We start from the raw sequence: 18,834 nt of genomic DNA, 5'->3' as shown, positions 1-18,834 counted from the left end.
GATTTTATTATAAAGCAGGCTTGAGTCCTACGTAAATACTGAGAAGGTATGGAAATGCTGGATCCACAGGGAAATACACACTGCCCTTATTCAGAAACTCTGCATTTGAAACAAGTTGTCAGGATTTCTGTCCATTTGTGATGTCACAAATTTACAATATTTAGACCCTTTACACAGATTTAAAGGTAAACATTCTAAATGTGTCCCAGTTTATTCCTGGTTTCAGTGTATGTGAATGTTATCAGCTGACAGGAAGTACACATGGACCCAAGCTGTTGCCTAGCAACGTAATTCTGTTGCAATTCCGTCAAAATACGCTAAAACGGAGCGTTTAAGACAGAGGGTGAATACAGGCATATTCAGGCAGACAGTATGAGGAAAATAAAGGTTTTTTTTAACAGTACAGTATGTAAACATGTTCTAGTAGAAACACAAAATACAAGTATGATCATGAAAATAAGCATAATATGGGACCTTTAACACCCTGTCACATAGACATTTGTTAAATGGGACATATCATGAGAAACTCACTTTTTCAGTGCTTGTGCTCATACATTTGGGTATCTGGATTGCCTCCCAACCCACAAATAAGACCACCCAGTCAGTTTTTCGTGGGATGTCTAGATCAGAAAACATGTGTTTCAACAAGCCATTCAGAATTGTCTCCCCTTCCTATGTCACATGCAGGCTCATTAGAATATATCGCCCACAGTTTGAGAACTACCTTTGCAAAGGTGCACCATATTTTTCTCACCAGCCAATCAGAGCAGACTGGGCTTTTTCAGGAGGGGGGGTCTTAAAGAGACAGGCGCTAAAACGGAGCGTTTCAGACAGAGGTACAGGTATACAGGTATATTTAGACAGACTTTATGAGAAAAATAAGTGTTTTTTGAACATTAAAGCATGCAAACATGTTCTAGTAGAAACCCAAAATACAAGTATGAACCTGAAAATGAGCACAATATGTCCCCTTTAATAATACTACTTTTAGAATTCTAACTGTGTATTTACATTTCTGCAAAAGCTGAAATACATGTCACAGTTTCGCCTGAATATCAAGATGATTTGTTACATTACAAATGTGCAGTGTGTGGGATTTGGCGACATCTAGCAGTGAAGTTGCAGGTCGCAACCAACTGAAACTTCTCCTGTGTGCCAAACGTGTAGGAGAACTACGGTGGACGACACAAAGACGTGAAAATGCTGCAGCTATGTCCGTTCGGGGCTACTGTAGAAGCATGGCGACCGGATCCATCAACAGGATCCGCTCTAGATATAAACGGCTCATTCTAAGGTAACAAAAACACAACGATTCTTTTTTTCAGGTGATTAATGAAAACATACTTATTAATATTATATTCCAATTTATGCCAATAGATCCCCCTAAACATTACACACTGGTCCTTTCAGTGGGGAATAAAAGAGATATTATGCACCTTATAGCGTTACCTTTTATGAAGCTGGTAAAGAAAATGTATTAAAATAATGTATGTGATTTTTTTTATGTCAGCTCTGAAGTTAACTTTCAGTGAGTGGAGAGAGAATAAAAGAAGCCTTTCATGTCGAACACTTTCTCTTTTATCTGAGTTTGTCCGGTATGATGAACCAATGAAATAAGAATGTGCTTGAACACACACACACACACACACACACATTGAGCTGTTGATAATCATTAGCCAGTGGTGATGCTGACTGAGTTCCTGAGGGGGTTTCTGTGTGAATAGAGTGAGTCAGGCATAAACACTGACTCACTGCTCTCATCTCTCTTCTTACCTGACGTCTCTCATTGGTACCTGCAGCTGCAGCTCACAGCTTCAATTCAAGTTTGTGATTCATTTTTAGGTGTCTTAGAAACTTTTTCAAAACTTCATTCATACTTCTAAAACATGAATAAACCCAAAGAATCTGATTCTCAGCGATCTGAAAAACACCGTACTTTTGCAATCTTGTCAAAAACCTGTCTGTTTTTGGCCACATTGTCTTCCCCCCACACTCACACTCAATGCTGATATTGTGTCGGACAAGGCTGTTTTTTTTCCTTTATGAATCAATGGCCAAATTGAGCAAGATCAAGATCAAAGATCACTAATTACTCAGCACTTTTTCCTGATATCCAATCAACATGGATTTAAGGACATTTTACTTTATTAGGGCCTCATTATCAAATAATCTTATTATTTTTTCAAGTATCGTTTAGGTTAAACAATGTCAAAAAAATTGACCTCTTCTGACGTCTTCAAATGGCACAAAACTCTTCTCGTTAACGTTTTCGGCTATAACCCCGGCCTTCTAAAGGGCTGCAAGTCAGCAGAAAAAGTGGTGAATAAAGCATGGCGTACTATAGAAGTGTTTGTGCATCCATATAGACTGTATATAAGAAGAGGACGTAGTCACCGTGACGTCACCCATTGGTTTGTGGACTACGGTTTTGGAGCCTTGAGTTCGGCATTTTGGCGGTCACCATCTTGTTTTTTTGCAACCAGAAGTAAATGGATGGGTGGAGCTAAGTACAACCAAATGCTGAATAAGACATTTTTAGGTGACCAAAATGTTATAATTAACTTTCATGAACTGAAAACACACTGTGAAAGGGTTAAAGTTGTAAGATGAAAACACAACACCACACAGACCGGACAACGCCGTGGTAGCGACCTGTCAATCACAAGGTAGCCGCACCCCTAAAGCATCCCCTGCTTTATGGTCTATTTGACTCTAAATGAAACCATAATTTACTAAATGAACATCATGCTGTATTGAAGAAGACTTGAAACTAGAGATTGAGACCATAAACTCATGTTTACAATGTTTACTGAGGTAATAAATCAAGGGAGAAGTAGGCTCATTTTCTCATAGACTTCTATACAATCAGACTTCTTTTTGCAACCAGAGGAGTCGCCCCCTGTTGGCTGTTAGAAAGAATGCAAGTTTAAGGCACTTCAGCATTTGCTTTTCTTTTCACAAGGTTGCCGCCTGTGTGCAACGTGTTTTAGTTTTGATGGATTTGTATTGAAGCTCACCACTGGTCTGCACATTTCTCTCTAACTGTCTCACGTTCTCTTGACCTCTCAGAGAGACACAGAAAAATAAATGAAAAATGGAGGTGGAGGTTGAGAGGTGAAGGTACCACAAGAGACATAAAACTGGGAGAACGAGAGCGAAAGAACACGACTGACCAAAATCAACTAATCACATCGAGAGAGTGTGAAAAACAGAGAAAGAGTGAGTGAGCGAGAAGCTGCCTCAGCAGATGCTATCTCTTGGGAAGATTCCCAGATTAGATGAAAATGTACTCATCTTATTTCCAAAGTCATTCACTACAAAAAAAAGCCCTCATCCTTCAAAAACTTCTACTTTCTTCAACTCACCTTCAGAGGCAAACAAACATGAAATATTCACTCCACTCAAGAGCTGACATTCCTGCAGAGGGTGTTTATTCTTTTGGCTTTATGCAGACCAAAGTGTGCTGGAGAAACTATTCCACCAAGCCAAACCACCACCGAGCTATAACAACATCAATACACAGCTGTGATTTCTCAATTTGCCAAAACATCTGAAGTGTTTTCCATTAAGTGCACCTGACATCCCAGCTATGCAGCAGGTGACAACCTTCAAGCTCTATCAAGTCACATTTGAACAAAAAAAAGAAATTCTGGCAATGTTTCTGCCAAGGTCTTCCAAAAACGTAAAGCCTTGACATGTGTGAAATGAAGCCAGAACAGAGAGAGGAAATGATTTACCTCTAAACACCTCTGGAAGTTACTAATTTACCATCTTAATCTAAAGTCTGCTGAATGACAGTCAAAAGAGGCAAAAGCATGTTAAAGAAAACACTTAATATAATCCTGGCATATGTTGCTGAGCCTTTAGTAGAGAAGCAGGTGTTGGAAGGAAATATCTGGAGGGAATATCATTATACAGCCCCGTGAAGACAACATTGGATATTTAAAACGCTGTCCTTGGGCTGACATTTACAAGAAATAATCTTTAACTTTCCTGCTGTTCCCAAAGCAAACAGAGAAACTGGTTAGCACCTTCAACCAGAGAAAACAACAGAAAAGCTATTGTTGACAAAGCTTTCTCTTGCAGCCTTTATTTGTCTGCCAGGGAACTGTTGGTTCTTTGGTTTAGCCACAGCGCCACGGCAAAACAAAGCCTCTTTTTCATCTGAGGACAAAGAGCGTCAGACGGCCAGCACAAACCAGCCCTATGTTCTTACGCCTTTAATATGAGCCATCGGTTTTATTAGCAGGTTCGCAAATATTTTTCCATCAAGATGGAAAAACAACCTTTTGCATGAAGTTGTCCTTTCTGTGTGAGCAAACAACCTCAGAGCAGACATCCAGGTGGATTCTATCTGATGCCGGGTACACACTGCACGAGAATCAAGCCCATTTTGGGCCTGATAATCGGTAGCAAAGCCACGATTTTTTGATGGTTCTAAAGATTATCTTTTCAGATATTCCTGTGGTGTGAGGTATGTTAAGAGTGTTTTTTACATCACCCTATCTGTTCGTAAGTCCATCCTGGCTGCACCGATTTCAAATCGTAAATATTAAACATGATCAATATTTACAATTGGATCTCCTGCTGTGTGTGGACAAAATGTAAAGAAGCAAAGAGACGAAACTCCGTTGTTGTTTTACTTTACAACAGCCGCTGCCGCCATTTTGGACTGAAAATGCCTATTTGTAATATTTTCATTGTTTAACACAGGCCATTTTGGTAACTACATTAAATATGACAATAGAAATTATTTTGTACGGCACTTTGCAGGGGGACGTTTTACTGCCGTCCGGTAGACAATTTCAGCCAAAAATGGCGTAGCTCTGCTGCTGGACGCTGATGCTGCAATGGAACGACCAATTGACTGTCACTTCTTGGCAATATACTACATTCTTTGGTTTGGGGAACCCCCGAGGAAAGCCGTGGGAAAGAACGATAGCCAATTGAAAACCAAGCTGACTGAAGCGGAAGGACAACCGCCGCCGTAATGACGGCCGCGGCTAATGCATGAGCTAATGCAAAATGCGAAGTAGGGCTGCACGATATGAGGAAAATATGTGATATACGATAACTTTGTTGAATATCGCGATAACGATATTACTTGTGATAAATAAGCAGATATCAAAGTGTCCTTAGTTCTGCCTTCCTGCTTTTTTCAGTATTCTAAAATAAAACAAATTGTTTGTTGAATTAGAAGAATTAAAGGAAATTATTTCCAATATTGTTTTATTGAACAAATTGAACATTGAACTGAACACAAAAGACACAAAAAAAGAATGAAAGTTGCATTTTTAAGTGCACTTTTTTCACTGATACTCTCATTCAACTAAAAAAATTCCAGAGTGCAATGTCATAGCGATGTGTTTATTGCGCAAGCTGATATTGCGATGACGATAAAAAAAAAACAATATATTGTGCAGCCCTAATGTGAAGCTTAAAGTAGGAGTAAGATGGACTTCAGAAATGGAGGACCAACTTGTTGATTTGTGACAACAACACAAACGTTTATTTAAAGTGTCTCCATGACTTCATCCATCCTTCCTTCATGGATTTTCAGTACAAAGTAGAGCAAAAACTAACATCGCTAATTCTTCCTGCCCCTCATCCGCCATGTTTGTTTACACTAAGATTTTGCAAGATTTACGGTTTTTTTTAGTCAGTATACTCTTGTTGTTCATGAATGAATCTGTTAGTGTGTGATGGCTGTTTTGGCAAAATCATTGCTCACCACACACTATAGGAACAAAACTGTTAAATCTAATATAACATGTCGTTATGTGTGGAGTCTCTCACATTTTCAAAAACCTGTTATGATTTGAAAAGTCTTTTATTGTGGGCCAGCCTTTATCTACTGCAGAATGGCCTTCTCTATACACAACGTCTATATTTAGGTCCATTCAGTGTTCACCGGCAGACACCTGAAACATTCAAATTTGAGAAAAATAGCCCTTGATACGTCAGCCAGCTCACATCCGTCAGCATCTTTCCGCTGTGACTCATCAGTGATTTTCTTATTCTTCCTGCCGGTTCCTTGAGAGGTTGGTGGAACAGTGATTCAAGGTTGTTCTATACTGTACGTGCACTGAGAAATCAGCTGCTGTATTTCTTCAAAATATTCACGGAAAGGTCTTTTTAACCAAGACGTGTGTCCGTGCTGCTGGGCAGTTTGAACGACGAAAATGTGACAAAAATGTGAACCCACTCTTCGCTGACAAAGAGCCCACCTGCTCGGCAAACCTTTTAAAAAAGTTTCAACAAAGACATTTATAGAAACATTACAGGACAAAAACTCCTCCAGTGGTCTTGATGGTATCTTCAGTCAGTATATAACACAGAGCCTTAAAGGGTTTAAGTCTTGCAAGGCCATACTCCTGACATTACCGTAAGCTTCTCTGAGATAAGCCTCTTTGTCACGGCTTCGTGATACTATCATTGCGCTTACGCTGCCAATCATGCAGTTCTCAAATCACTGCACAACCAGCAATAACGGGTTTCTGCCAAGAGCATCACCCCCGAGTCCTTCAGTGTCACGGTCATTCATTATGAGCGGAGAGGAGTCAGAATGCTCTAAAACATTATTGAAGAATCAGAAGGAAGCTGATCTGCTCACTTGATGGATGCACTTTAAGAATTATAACGCATGTATTGCTGTTATTTTACCAATCTTACAAAATCTTTTTATCTTCTATCTTTTGTGATTCTCGATTATTGTCTACATATTTTATATAATTTCTAAAAATACATTACAATTGTTTTGTAACATCTACATGTTATGTTGTTGGCGAGAGATTTCTCCTCCAGTAGAGCCTTATCCTCCCCCCGTTACAGACCATAATACACAGATTAAATAAATTACCTCCACTAAATATTAAAGGCATTTATTTGGATGCAACCATATCTTGGCATACGCATATAGATTACATCTGCAGCAAGATAAAACAGCAACATTTATCATCTTAGGAGACTGAAGTCAGAAAAAGATTCTGTTATTTATCAATGTGCGGTACAATTGTTTTTCTGAGTGTAAAAATTACTTCTGGACCCTGGAAACAAAAGTTTGACCCAATTAGAACAGATATAATAAAGATTCACAAGCTGTTTCTGGGGTTTCCACCACATCTCATCAGTATTGAGTTTGCTCAGTTGTCATGGAGATGACTCAGGTGTGTCATCACATGACCTAAGTGTGGAACTTTGGACATGTGATAACAAAGTGGTTGTAAATTAGGGGGAGTCCTAACTTTTGTCTTGGATGTGAATGGCCTCCTTGATCTAATGAAGACTGTGAGATGTGGTTGAAAGATCCAGTAAAAAGCTAGTTAAGTGGCTCTTGAGTTTTTTTTGCTGTGGCTCAAACTCAACTGCATATACTAAAAGACTGTTGTCGCTCACTGGTAGCTTTACATCGGATCCCTCTCGTGTTTTATTTGGTGATTATCAGCTTTTCCCCAGTAGCAGAGGATTTAAAGACCAACAGGTCGATCCAGCAAGCTGTCGAACCAGTACATGAATGAGATGTAGTCGGGGTTTTAAACTGTTGTAATTTGTACCTGTGTATGACACACACTAAATGCACTGGAGCAGTTTTACTGTAATATTGCTCTGTACTAGAAGGCTTGTTGTCTATGTGCATCGCTTCAGAGGAACCTTGTTGCAACTCGTGATTATTTTTTTTATTACTAATTACTCTGTTGATAATTTTTGTCTATCAATCCTTTAATTGTTTAGTCTATAAAATGTTTAAAATAGCGAAGCATACCATGCACAATTTCCTAGAACCCAAGTTGACTTCTTCACATTAGGGGATGCACGATTATAGCCAAAATGATAATCACAATTATTTTGATCAATATTGAGATCACGTTTATTTATCACGATTACTCATTGATTTTAATGGGATTTTTTTTGCACTTTCAAATTTAAATAAACAGCACTGATTTCACTTCCATGTTGTGTTACATTCCTGCTAATGTACAAATCTTTGCATCAAAATAAGACCGCTTTTGCACAGTGCATCTCCTAGAAGCAAATTGTACCAAAAGTTCTTACCCAAAACTAAATCAACAGAGCTTTCACTTTCACGTTGTGCTACAATCCTGCTAATAACAAATGTTGGCATCAAAAGAAGACTTCAAATAAGGTTCTTCTTCACTTGAATTCAGTGCATTTTCGTCCATCTGCTCTACAGTTTATTACTCTTCTACTCTGGACTACAGAACATTAAGAAAAGTTTTTCACAGGATGCCACTGTAGGTTGTGCGCACGCAGCGGGTACGACAGCTCCTCAAAAGTGAAGACAAAACATCTCGATCACCGGCTGTTAGTTTGGGAAGCGCTTCATTTAACATGCAGCAGAGTTTTCTACGAGCGGAGCACGCACTTTAAAACGTCAATATCGCAGTCGATCATGTTCATTAAATTGTGGGAAGCCAAAGTCGTGATCGCGATTACTTTTTTAATTACTTGTGCAGCCCTACTTCACATCGCTGGCTTTGTCCGACCAACAGATATTCAATTATATAAAACAGAAAAGCAGACAATCCTCACATCTGAGAAGCTGGAACCCAAGAATGTTTGGTATTTTTGCTTGAGAAATGCCTTAAACTACTTCTCAGATATTAAAATAATCATTTGACTAATTGTTTCACCACTGAAACAAAGTGAAATCTGGTGTAAATGTAAAATAAATGGTTACTACGGTTACAGAAAGTACGTCCAAACAGAGTCAATGGTTCATTCAGCAGTGACTGTGTGTCTGACACCTTTCTAGATTACAGGATAATGACTACAGACAGGCCAACAGGACTGAACCAGCTGTCTTCTACTACCAACAGACAACACTGACGTCTCTCAGTCTCTCACTTTTTGTGAGAGTGCGTGTCATTCTTTCTCCCTCTCTCGTGCTGCCTTCCTTAAATCCCCTTCACTGAAACCAGCCATGCAGACGTTTATCCCTGCTCGGATCTGATCGGCTCTGCTCCCCACCTCCCGGTACCAGCAGCACCCTGCTGGGAGTGGCTGCAGGACGGGGAGGAGGAGGAGGAGGAGGACCCATCTGGAGGCCCCTCAGGGTTAAGAGACAATCACACATCATGTCTGTTTGCTTGTGCGTAGGTATGAGTGTGTGCAAACACAGACAGAGACAGACAGAGAGGCACGAATAAGAGAGTTAGAACACACTTAGACAAACAAACGTCTTACGCACTCTGAGTACTACGTCTGAAGAGAGGTATGGGAGAGTGGGTTTAGCCCTGCGGAGGTGGAAGTCGTCAAACAAACCAAACTCATACTTACGTCCCACTTGTCCGTAAGGGGACATAAAGAGGGATTATTACAGCGAGCCCAGGCAGAGAACTACTGAGTGTGAACGTTGGGGACGGACAGGAACAAACAATCTAACTGCTTCTGCTACATCTACAATGAGCTCATCAACAGGTCTGGTCACATAATGACACTCACGTGGCATATTTAGATGTCATCATTTAGCTGGAAACACATGGTGTCAGTGCCCTTGGGATGTGTTGATGATTCAATGATTCAGACTATCTCAGAGGCTTTTGCCCTTTCTGGGTATCTAGAAGAACTACAGAAATCATTCCTTTTGATAATTAATCATTTAAGTCATTTACTAAAGAGGTCCTATTACTGTATACTTTGGTGCTTTTTCCTTTAGTGTGTTATATAGTTTTTTGTGCATGTAAAAGGTCTGCAAAGTTACAAAGCTCAAAGTCCAACCAAAACTCTCCCCCACAGAAACACTTGCTTGAAGTCCCGCCTTTTCTTCTGCAACATGGAGATGTCACCAAGTAACACATTTGCATAATACCTGCCTAACGGCTAGTTTGGCACGCTACCAAACAAAGCTAGTTAGAGCGGAGCTGGAGCGGAGTCTGAAGAGTTTAGTTCAGGTGACCGATCATAAAAGTGAGCCAGCTGACCAATCAGAGCAGACTGGGGGAGGAGCTCAAACTGAGCGTTTCAGACAGAGGTTGAAAAGAGGTGCTGCAGCACAGCCGGTATGAGAAAAATAAAGTATTTTTTGAACATTAAAGCATGTAAACATGTTCTAGTAGAAACCTAAAATACAAATATGCACCTGAAAATAATCATAATAGGTCCTCATAAGCTAAAATGTCTAACATTCACTGGTTTCGGCTTGTAAAATATGACAAATTGCTGCTTTTCTCAGTTTTATATATCTCTAGTCAGGTTAACGTCCAAATGTAGCACAGATTTTAACCAAATTTCCACAAAAGCTGCACAAGCAAATGTGAATTAATATGCTGTTTTTCTCCCGTCCGGTGCCATTAAACCATTAGAGAAGAAGAGGATGCAGTGGAAAACCATGTGGGAAATATGATGTGAATATGGCATTTATGTTTGTTTCATGTATTCATTTGAGGAATATCTCCTCATCATCGCTCCACACAGATTTGATGTTTCTTCTACCACTATTCTCTCTAGTCTCTCCAGTCAAGTGGACGCTTGAGTGACAAAATAAGTCACATGTACGTCATTATTTATTCGCCAAGTCTGTTTTCATAGAACTTTTCGTTTGTTGATACACCAGCTATAGCCAAGCGTAAAAAGTACTCGAATTTCCAGCGTTTCCACTCCATTTTTTTATGCACAAATTGAAAATGCATAAAAACAGTTGGATGGAAGAGCACTTGATATATGAACTGCTGCGTATCTTTGGGTTTTTAACTGTCAGACAAAACAAGTCATATGAAAACGTCACCTTAAGCTCTGCAAAGTGCGTATTAGAGGCGCCTCGGCTAACGTTAGAAGAATGTGCTACACTTTTATGACATATACTAAGCTGTGGCCACGTATTTAAGAAGTGAGCCAACTGTTTCGACAAACATCAAGCAGGCCAACAATCACATACGTGCACGAATCAGTGATTGTGATCAGACAGAGAGTTAATCTAAAGAGGAAATCTGCTTCATCTTGTGGCTGAAATCCTCCGCTTAATAATTTCCTGGGGGACACCCGGCACTGAGAAGTTGCGATGGGCAGCTATACCATTTGCTGACATTTTACGTAACAAGTCTCAAAAAATAATTAAGTTTCCCACTCAATCGACTGCAGCACTAACAAGAAGCTGTGCTCCATCTAGTGTCGTCACTTTAACAACAATATATTCCTCTGACGTAAGAGATGAATAAATCTTTCCAGGGGTCCCTGACTTTGATGTGCTGGGTTTGTGTTGGTACTAAGCCACAGAGGATATTTCTGTTAACAGCATTAAAAATGATAAAAAGCAATCCACTGTAAAATACAACATCGTAAACAGATACCGTCCCGTTTCAGGAATGAAACTTCTTTTCTCAGAATAAGCTGATGCCAAGAACTCTGTGAGCATCCGGAGACAATGAAAAACACGCAGAGACACAGAGGGAGCCGTATTGCTCTTTTTGCTCGTAATAAAAAACATGAAAAACATTTTTGGGATAGAAGAGGCTCCAGAACAGACAGTGGTGGAGCCCTGGGGGGCAGTTACATAAACATGGCCTCCAGATAAATAGTTCCCCTCCGATGTGAATAGGATATTGGACTTCAAGGTTGTTATTACTTCACCATATTATTTCTGTTCAAGAAATACCATTCATAGGCCAATTAAAAGTTTGGAGAGAGAGAGACAGAGAATAAACAAACGTCCCACTCTGGCAAAGGAAAAGAGGGTTTTGTCTCTACTCAATGCAGAGACGTTTTCCTTTCACACCTGTGTGATGTGTTGCAGAATAAACCCTTAATGTCAGTTCTACGTTCTTTCTCTTCCATCTTTATTATTTGAACTAAAAGTTTATATCATTAACTATACTATAACTATAACTAACAATCACTTCCTTTTCGATTAATCCGTCAATTACTTTTTCAAATCATCAATTCATATCAAGCAAAAAATACCAAACATTTGTTGGTTCAAGCTTCACACGTGTGGATATATGAAAGTGTATATATTTGATTTTTGGACTGTTGGTCTGATAAAACAAGACATTTGAAGGTGCCCCCTTGGACTGTGGGACATTATAACAAGTATGTTTCACTATGTATGTTTGACATTTTATAGACAAAACAATTAATCAATAATGAAAATGATCATTATTTGTAGTTCAAACCAAAGTTTACTTGATCTACAGAGATAACAAAAAAGAAAAAAAACAGGAAATCCTCACATTTGAGAAGCTCAAACCTGTAAATGTTTGGCATTTTTCCTTAATAAATGCCGCTTAATGTATCCAGGTGGCAACCTCCAGGTCTGAGAAGTGAAGCAAATGCTGAAGTGCCTTAAACTTGCATTCTCTCTAACAGCCAGCAGGGGGCGACTCCTCTGGTTGCAAAAAAAAAGTCTGGTTGTATAGAAGTCTATGAGAAAATGAGCCTACTTCTCACTTGATTTATTACCTCAGTGAACATTGTAAACATGAGTTTATGGTTTCAATCTCTAGTTTCAAGTCTTCTTCAATACAGCATGATGTTCATTTAGTAAATTATGGTCCCATTTAGAGTCAAATAGACCATAAGGCAGTGTGTGCTTTAGGATGTGGCTACCTTGTGATTGACAGGTCGCTACCACGGCGTTGTCCGGTCTGGGAGTTGTCCGTGTTTTTGTATTACAACTTTAACCCTTTCACAGTGTGTTTTCAGTTCATGAACGTTAATTGTAACATTTTGGTTGGCTAAAAATGTCTCTTTCCACCCTGTGTCACTTCTGGTTGCAAAAAAACAAGATGGCGACAGCAAAAATGCTGAACTCAAAGCTTCAAAACCGTAGTTCACAAACCAATGGGTGACGTCATGGTGACTACGTCCACTTCTTATATACAGTCTATCGTCATATCACAAGCTGATCACCTGCAGTGGGTCTACCTTTAAAGCATCAAGGCTGAAAATGAATATATTTTGGGGAAGATTCTTATTCTTTCCTGCCGAACACAACATTATGTGTGAAACACCAACAACTGTCTGCTAACAGCTTGATAGTCAATTCAAATACTGATTATGTTTGAGTTACAGTTTAAGGCTCGACAAGAGAAAGTGTTGCATAAATTAAAGGTTTTATTTAAAACCAGAAATTCAAAATACACAGTAATTGGCAGTTTCATGTTTTTTTCAATGACTCCATTCAGGATATTTTTTTTAGAGAGTGCCAGCAAAAAGACACACACAGTTTGAGTCTGAGTCACAAATTACTGCAGACAACGACAGCCCATCAGGACTGATTCTGATTCATTCTAATCAGCGTCTAACACAACAAGATATTTTGCAATAAGCCTGAATTCCGACAGCATTTACTCAAAGTCGAAAACAGCTTTCACCAAAAAAAATAAAAACAGCTGTTTGTGCTGAAGCGATTCCAATTACCAGCAACATAAATGACCTTTGCCCTCTGTTATCTGCAATGCCACTTAAATCTCTGTCAGCACAACAGCTCAGCACAAGTCGTGAAACACTCAATCCCACGGAAAGCATTTTAAAGGAGACTACAAGACCTCAACACAGATGATTACTGACCGACTGAGTCGACAAATCAAACAGTCAGAATGATAATTTGCCAACTCGCATGCGCTTTAGAAGAAGTGCTGTCTGTATATATGAATATTCAACAACCGGAGAAATCAATTATCCACCAAAGAGTCCAAAAAACAACCCACACACAGACAAAAAACATGAACGCCAAGAAGGTATGTCGAGTCCAAATTTATACTGAAAAATATTCAACTCACAGGATCTTTCTGTACCTGTGTTTCCTCTATGATGTGAGACATTTCAGTGACCAATATATAATAATATATGGTAGTAAACATTAGCCAAATATTGATCGAACAGTGTCCCATCAGCAACCTATGTCCTCTAGATCCTGGAGGAACTAGATTTAGTAGAAGAAATGTTTCAGATTCTAGTAGCAAATGATCATTACTGTAGATGCAGTTTAGGGATTTCACGAGAACCGATACTTCGGTACCAAGTCAATGCCAAAATTTAGAAAACGTGACGGTACTCGTTTTTCTACAGTACCGCAGGTACCAGGGATCAGGACCCGGGACTAACGGCGTCTCATCAATAGAAAATGTCCTGATAATACTACACTGTGAACAACAAGTCGGTGTTGAAACCGGAAGGAGGAGAGCTCGTAACGTTAGGTGTTAGCAGCTGGTGGGCCCTGCTTGGATAAATAACGGAGCTAACAGCTAATGTACGGAGGTTGCACTGAGTTACATTATGATGCGTTCAAACTCCATTCAGTAAAAATTCGAGTTTTGGGCAAAGTTAAATTATAACGTTATCATGATGTGTTCAAATTTAATCTTGTAAAATTTAGTTTTCGGCGAGAAATTTAAGACGAATCATCAGAGATTAATAATAAATTTACAAAATCCAGCATGCAAACGGTAATAAAGGAGTGGATGTTGAAGTACATGGGATTTATTGTTTGGTTTTTGTTTTTACCGTGGTATCAAATTGGGTATCGAGAATCGTGGAATGTCACTGGTACTGGTATCGACTACTACATTTCTGGTATTGTGACATCCTTATGCAGAGAAAGAAATCCACCCGAACACATTTAAATACTGACGATAGTGTTCCTTCCATTCATATTGTCAGAAGCGAGACAAAGTCATTGTTTTGTCACAAGTGAGTCACAAGTTTTGGCTATGAAGTCCAGAGTCAAGTCCCAACAAGTCAAGACTACAAATACAAAGTCAATACCAAGTCCCAACACTTGTTTTTCAAGTGCTAAACAAGTGTGTTATAAGTCTGCTGCTCTGCACTGCCAACATATGACACGAGTCCACACTGTACTGTTGTTGGATGGTTTATTTGGTGGTGATTCATCATTTTCTTCACTGATATAAACCCTTAAGGTCAAAAAGAAAGGGCTTCTTTGTAAACCGAGCATTGTGCTTACATACTGTATAGAAACTTAGATTAAATGCAGAGATACAGATGACAGCTTCAATAGACCAGAATGCAATGCAAGACGTTCTGACTTATCTCATAAAATAAAGCAAAGCTCGAGCATCTGATTGTTGGGATTGTGAAATTGTTTCTGTTGCAGCAAAACTCTCAACATGAACATAGATATATTATTTAGTAAAGTGATGAAATTACACAGCTCTTGTTCTGTTCTGTAGCCTGGACAGAAGCAACACGACAAATCTGATCAATATTTGTCAACAGCAGAGTACAGAAAGCATGTTCAACAACAGCAAATGGACAACTGATTATAGATTTTTCACCACATTTACATCATAATGAACCTCAACTCTCCTCTCCATCTATATGCACTCAATTCAAAAGATACACCTCGCTATAACTAATGCGAATATAATACAACAACCGTGCAATCTATCCTATAATGTTCAGTTTTTGTTGAAAGTCACACATAATGGGTTATTAAGGTAGATATATACCAATATTTTTAAGACGTATTGACCTTAACTTTGACTATTCTAGTCAAGTCAAGTCTTGTATAGCACGTTTAAAAACAACCAGAGTTAACCAAAATGCTGCACAAGCCAAAGTGAAAAGCGAGTAAAATATCAACAAAACAATAAGTTGCAATGGAAAAATACAAGGCAATATTATAATATGTGCACAAATCTAAAACAGAAACAGAATAAAACTTGTAAGAGCAATTTATCAAAATAACAGTTTATGAAATACTAAAACATTAAATCCGTTAAGAGCTACCAAAGGCCATTGGAAATAAATATGTATTTAAGGTTTGTCTTAAAGGTCCCATATCGTGCTCATTTTCAGGTTCATACTAGTATTTTGTATTTCTACTAGAACATGTTTACATGCTGTAATGTTCAAAAAAACATTTATTTTCCTCATACTGTCTGCCTGAATATACCTGTATTCACCCTCTGTCTGAAACGCTCCGCTTTAGCGCATTTTGACGGAATTGCAACAGAATTGCGTTGCTAGGCAACAGCTTGGGTACATGTTTACATCCTGTCAGCTGATGTCATTTACATACACTGCAACCAGGAAATAAACTGGGACACATTTATAATGTTTACGTTTAAAATTGTGTCAAGGGTCTAAATAATGTATATTTGTGACATCACGAATGGACAGTAATCCTGACGGCTTGTTTCAAATGCAGAGTTTCTTAATACGGGCTGTGTGTGTTTATCTGTGAATTGAGCGTTTTGATACTTTCACAGTATTTATATAGGACTTAAACCTGCTTTATAATAAAAAAACATGAAAATCTCACTTTCTTATAATATGGGACCTTTAAAAATATTGGTATATATCCACTTTAATAACCCATTATGTGTGACTTTCAACAAAAAACTGAACATTACAGCATAGATTGCACGGTTGTTGTATTATATTGCATTAGTTATAGCGAGGTGTATCTTATGAACATAACAAAAAAAACATGAAAATCTCACTTTGTTATAACATGGGACCTTTAAAAGTGTCAATGGAGATGTCTTTTACCTACATAGCCTAAATTTTGAATGCAGGACTTCCACCACTGTACATCTCAGTATAGACCTATCACAAATTAAACCTCAAAGAGCACCCAAACAATTTGCATCAATGCAAAATAAAACAGCATATGCAGCCTAAATGCCAAAAGGTCGAAGATGAGATAACACATGTCAGATGTCTGCACCTCAAAACACAGCAACACATGGAAGCAGTGAGGTCACCTGAGGGTCAACAGGTAGCTTATAGTCGCAGCAGTCACAACTCCATTTAAATCCATTCTGGGTCATTAGAGAGAGCAGCCATATTAAGCTGCTCGGTAACTTTAAGTAATGCGCAGGTGAGCGTTTAATAAGACAGGTGACAGGTGCTTACTTTATGAAGTAACTGCCTCCTTCGTCTGTAAATCCTTCCTCCCATCCTCGAGGCAGGTCTGTGAAATAAAAAACCAAAAACACAGACTTGTTGGTGACACACCTGAAAGTTTCCTCCCTCTCAGCAGCAGACACAGTAAAGTCAACAGGTGAACAAACAGGTGAACAGAAACAGGTGATCTAGCTCAGTTAGCCATCGTTACCTGAGCGGATCATGTGTCCGGAGTTTACAGGTTCACCTGAGCGCGGATGCAGCCAGGTGGTAGTCTGAACCTCATCACTGCAGAGAGAGAAAACACCTGTTACACCACCGGAGAGGAAACAGCAGAGAGACTCCGGTAACTCCCGTTAACGCGGTTATTCTCTCTCACCTGATGAAGAAGACCCGGCCGTCCCCGCAGACCCCGTAAGACCAGTGTTCAGGTAAAGTGTCCCGGCCGAGAGGCGCCGCCATGATCCGGTATGAGTCTCTAGTTCATCTCCTCCTCCTCTCTGTCTCTCTCTCTCTCTCTCTCTGTGTCTCTGTCTCTCTCTCTCTCTCTGTGTCTCTGTCTCTCTCTCTGTCTCCATGGATCTCTGGAGACTCAGCGAGCACCGCTAGGGCCGGCGCTGCCTTCAGGGACTCACTCTCAAGCCCGGAAATATGAGTTACCACCTCACAAGATGAAAATGAAAACAACAGGCTCTTCTGAGCTTGAAGGAGATTTTTCTATTTTTTTTTTTTTTTTTTATTGCAGACTGCTTTGGTCCTAAGTTACATTTCTGCACTTTTAGGCAAGGCAGCTTTATTTGTAGAGCACATATCAGCAACAGGGCAATTAAAAGTGCTTTACATAAACACTCAACAACATTGCGATAAAGTGCAAAAGAACATTAAGACATAATTAAAACAGTTATAAAAACATTAAAGATTAGAAAATGAAAACAAGCTTATAATAAAAGCTTTATGAATTATAATGACATAAAGAAGAGGTTTATTATTTAATCATACAACTCTCTCCCTCACAAAAAGTGCAATTAACAAGTGTAATACTTCAATCAATGAATATATTGATTATATATATATATATGAGAGCAGTAGAGGTTGCATACTATAAAAATATTGCACAGGCATTTTTCTTTTTTTTTAGATTGCACATATTGCATTGATTGAAGTATTACACTTGTTTATTGCACTTTTTGTGAGGGAGAGAGTATATATATATATATATATATATACGATTGTACTTGTATAACCGGTGTGACAATAAACATCTTGAATCTTGAATCTTGAGGTTATATTTACAATTCCACACATGCTGTATTTTAAGCCTGATTGTGTATATATATATATATATATTTAAATGGAAGTAATTTTCCACTAGAATTACATACCTGGTACCAGACATTTATAATGTGTCGATATAGAATTTATGGAATATATAATTAAATAGTTAAATTAACTTCTTTATTAAAATACTCAGAATTTGTTATTTTGTTGTTAATTTGTTATCATATTTTATTGTATTAAATGGATATTTTTATTTCTTCTTATATTTTGTTATCACATTTTATTGTATTATATTTTACATGTCCTTGTATATATAAAATATAATACAATAAAATATAATAACAAAATATAAGACGCAATAAAAGTATCCATTTTTTTCTTAAATAAATATTTTTATTGCGTTTTATATTTTGTTATCATATTTTATTGTATTATATTTTATATGTCCTTGTATATTTACTATTTATTTTCTTTCCTTTATGAGCCTCCCGGCAGAAGCATTTCACACGACTGTACTTGTATAACCGGAGTGACATAAAAATATCCATTTAAGAAAATATAATTGAACAGTTGTACTCAGAATTTTTTTAATTTTATTCTTAAATGGATATTTTCATTGCTTCTTATATTTTGTTATCATATTTTATTGTATTATATTTTATTATATGTCCTTGTACTGTATATTTACTATTTATTTTCTTTCCTTTATGGAGCCTCCCAGCAAAAGCA

The 18,834-nt window shown here is 38.3% G+C and overlaps 1 protein-coding gene across 7 annotated transcripts in view; it reads right to left on the bottom strand.

Annotated features, from left to right (window-relative positions):
* The window catches only part of LOC119486138 (pleckstrin homology domain-containing family A member 7-like), a 177,827-nt gene extending 160,194 nt beyond the window's left edge, over positions 1–17,633 (bottom strand). For 2 of the 7 annotated variants that reach the window (XM_037766027.1, XM_037766022.1), the window contains exons 1-3: positions 17,207–17,289; positions 17,039–17,115; positions 16,837–16,894 (exon numbers count right to left, since the gene is read on the bottom strand). In XM_037766027.1, the coding sequence (XP_037621955.1) occupies positions 16,837–16,894; positions 17,039–17,115; positions 17,207–17,289 (218 nt within the window). Of the gene's footprint in view, positions 1–16,836; positions 16,895–17,038; positions 17,116–17,206 lie in introns of all 7 variants that reach the window. The other 5 variants (XM_037766021.1, XM_037766019.1, XM_037766020.1 and 2 more) reach the window with 5 other exon arrangements.
* Between the last annotated feature and the right edge of the window lie 1,201 nt (positions 17,634–18,834).

This window comes from Sebastes umbrosus, chromosome 4, assembly GCF_015220745.1.
Source record: "Sebastes umbrosus isolate fSebUmb1 chromosome 4, fSebUmb1.pri, whole genome shotgun sequence".
NCBI classification, from domain to species: domain Eukaryota; kingdom Metazoa; phylum Chordata; class Actinopteri; order Perciformes; family Sebastidae; genus Sebastes; species Sebastes umbrosus.
The sequence above is the reverse complement of the archived record's forward strand: the minus strand, read 5'-3'. Positions and strand labels throughout refer to the sequence as shown.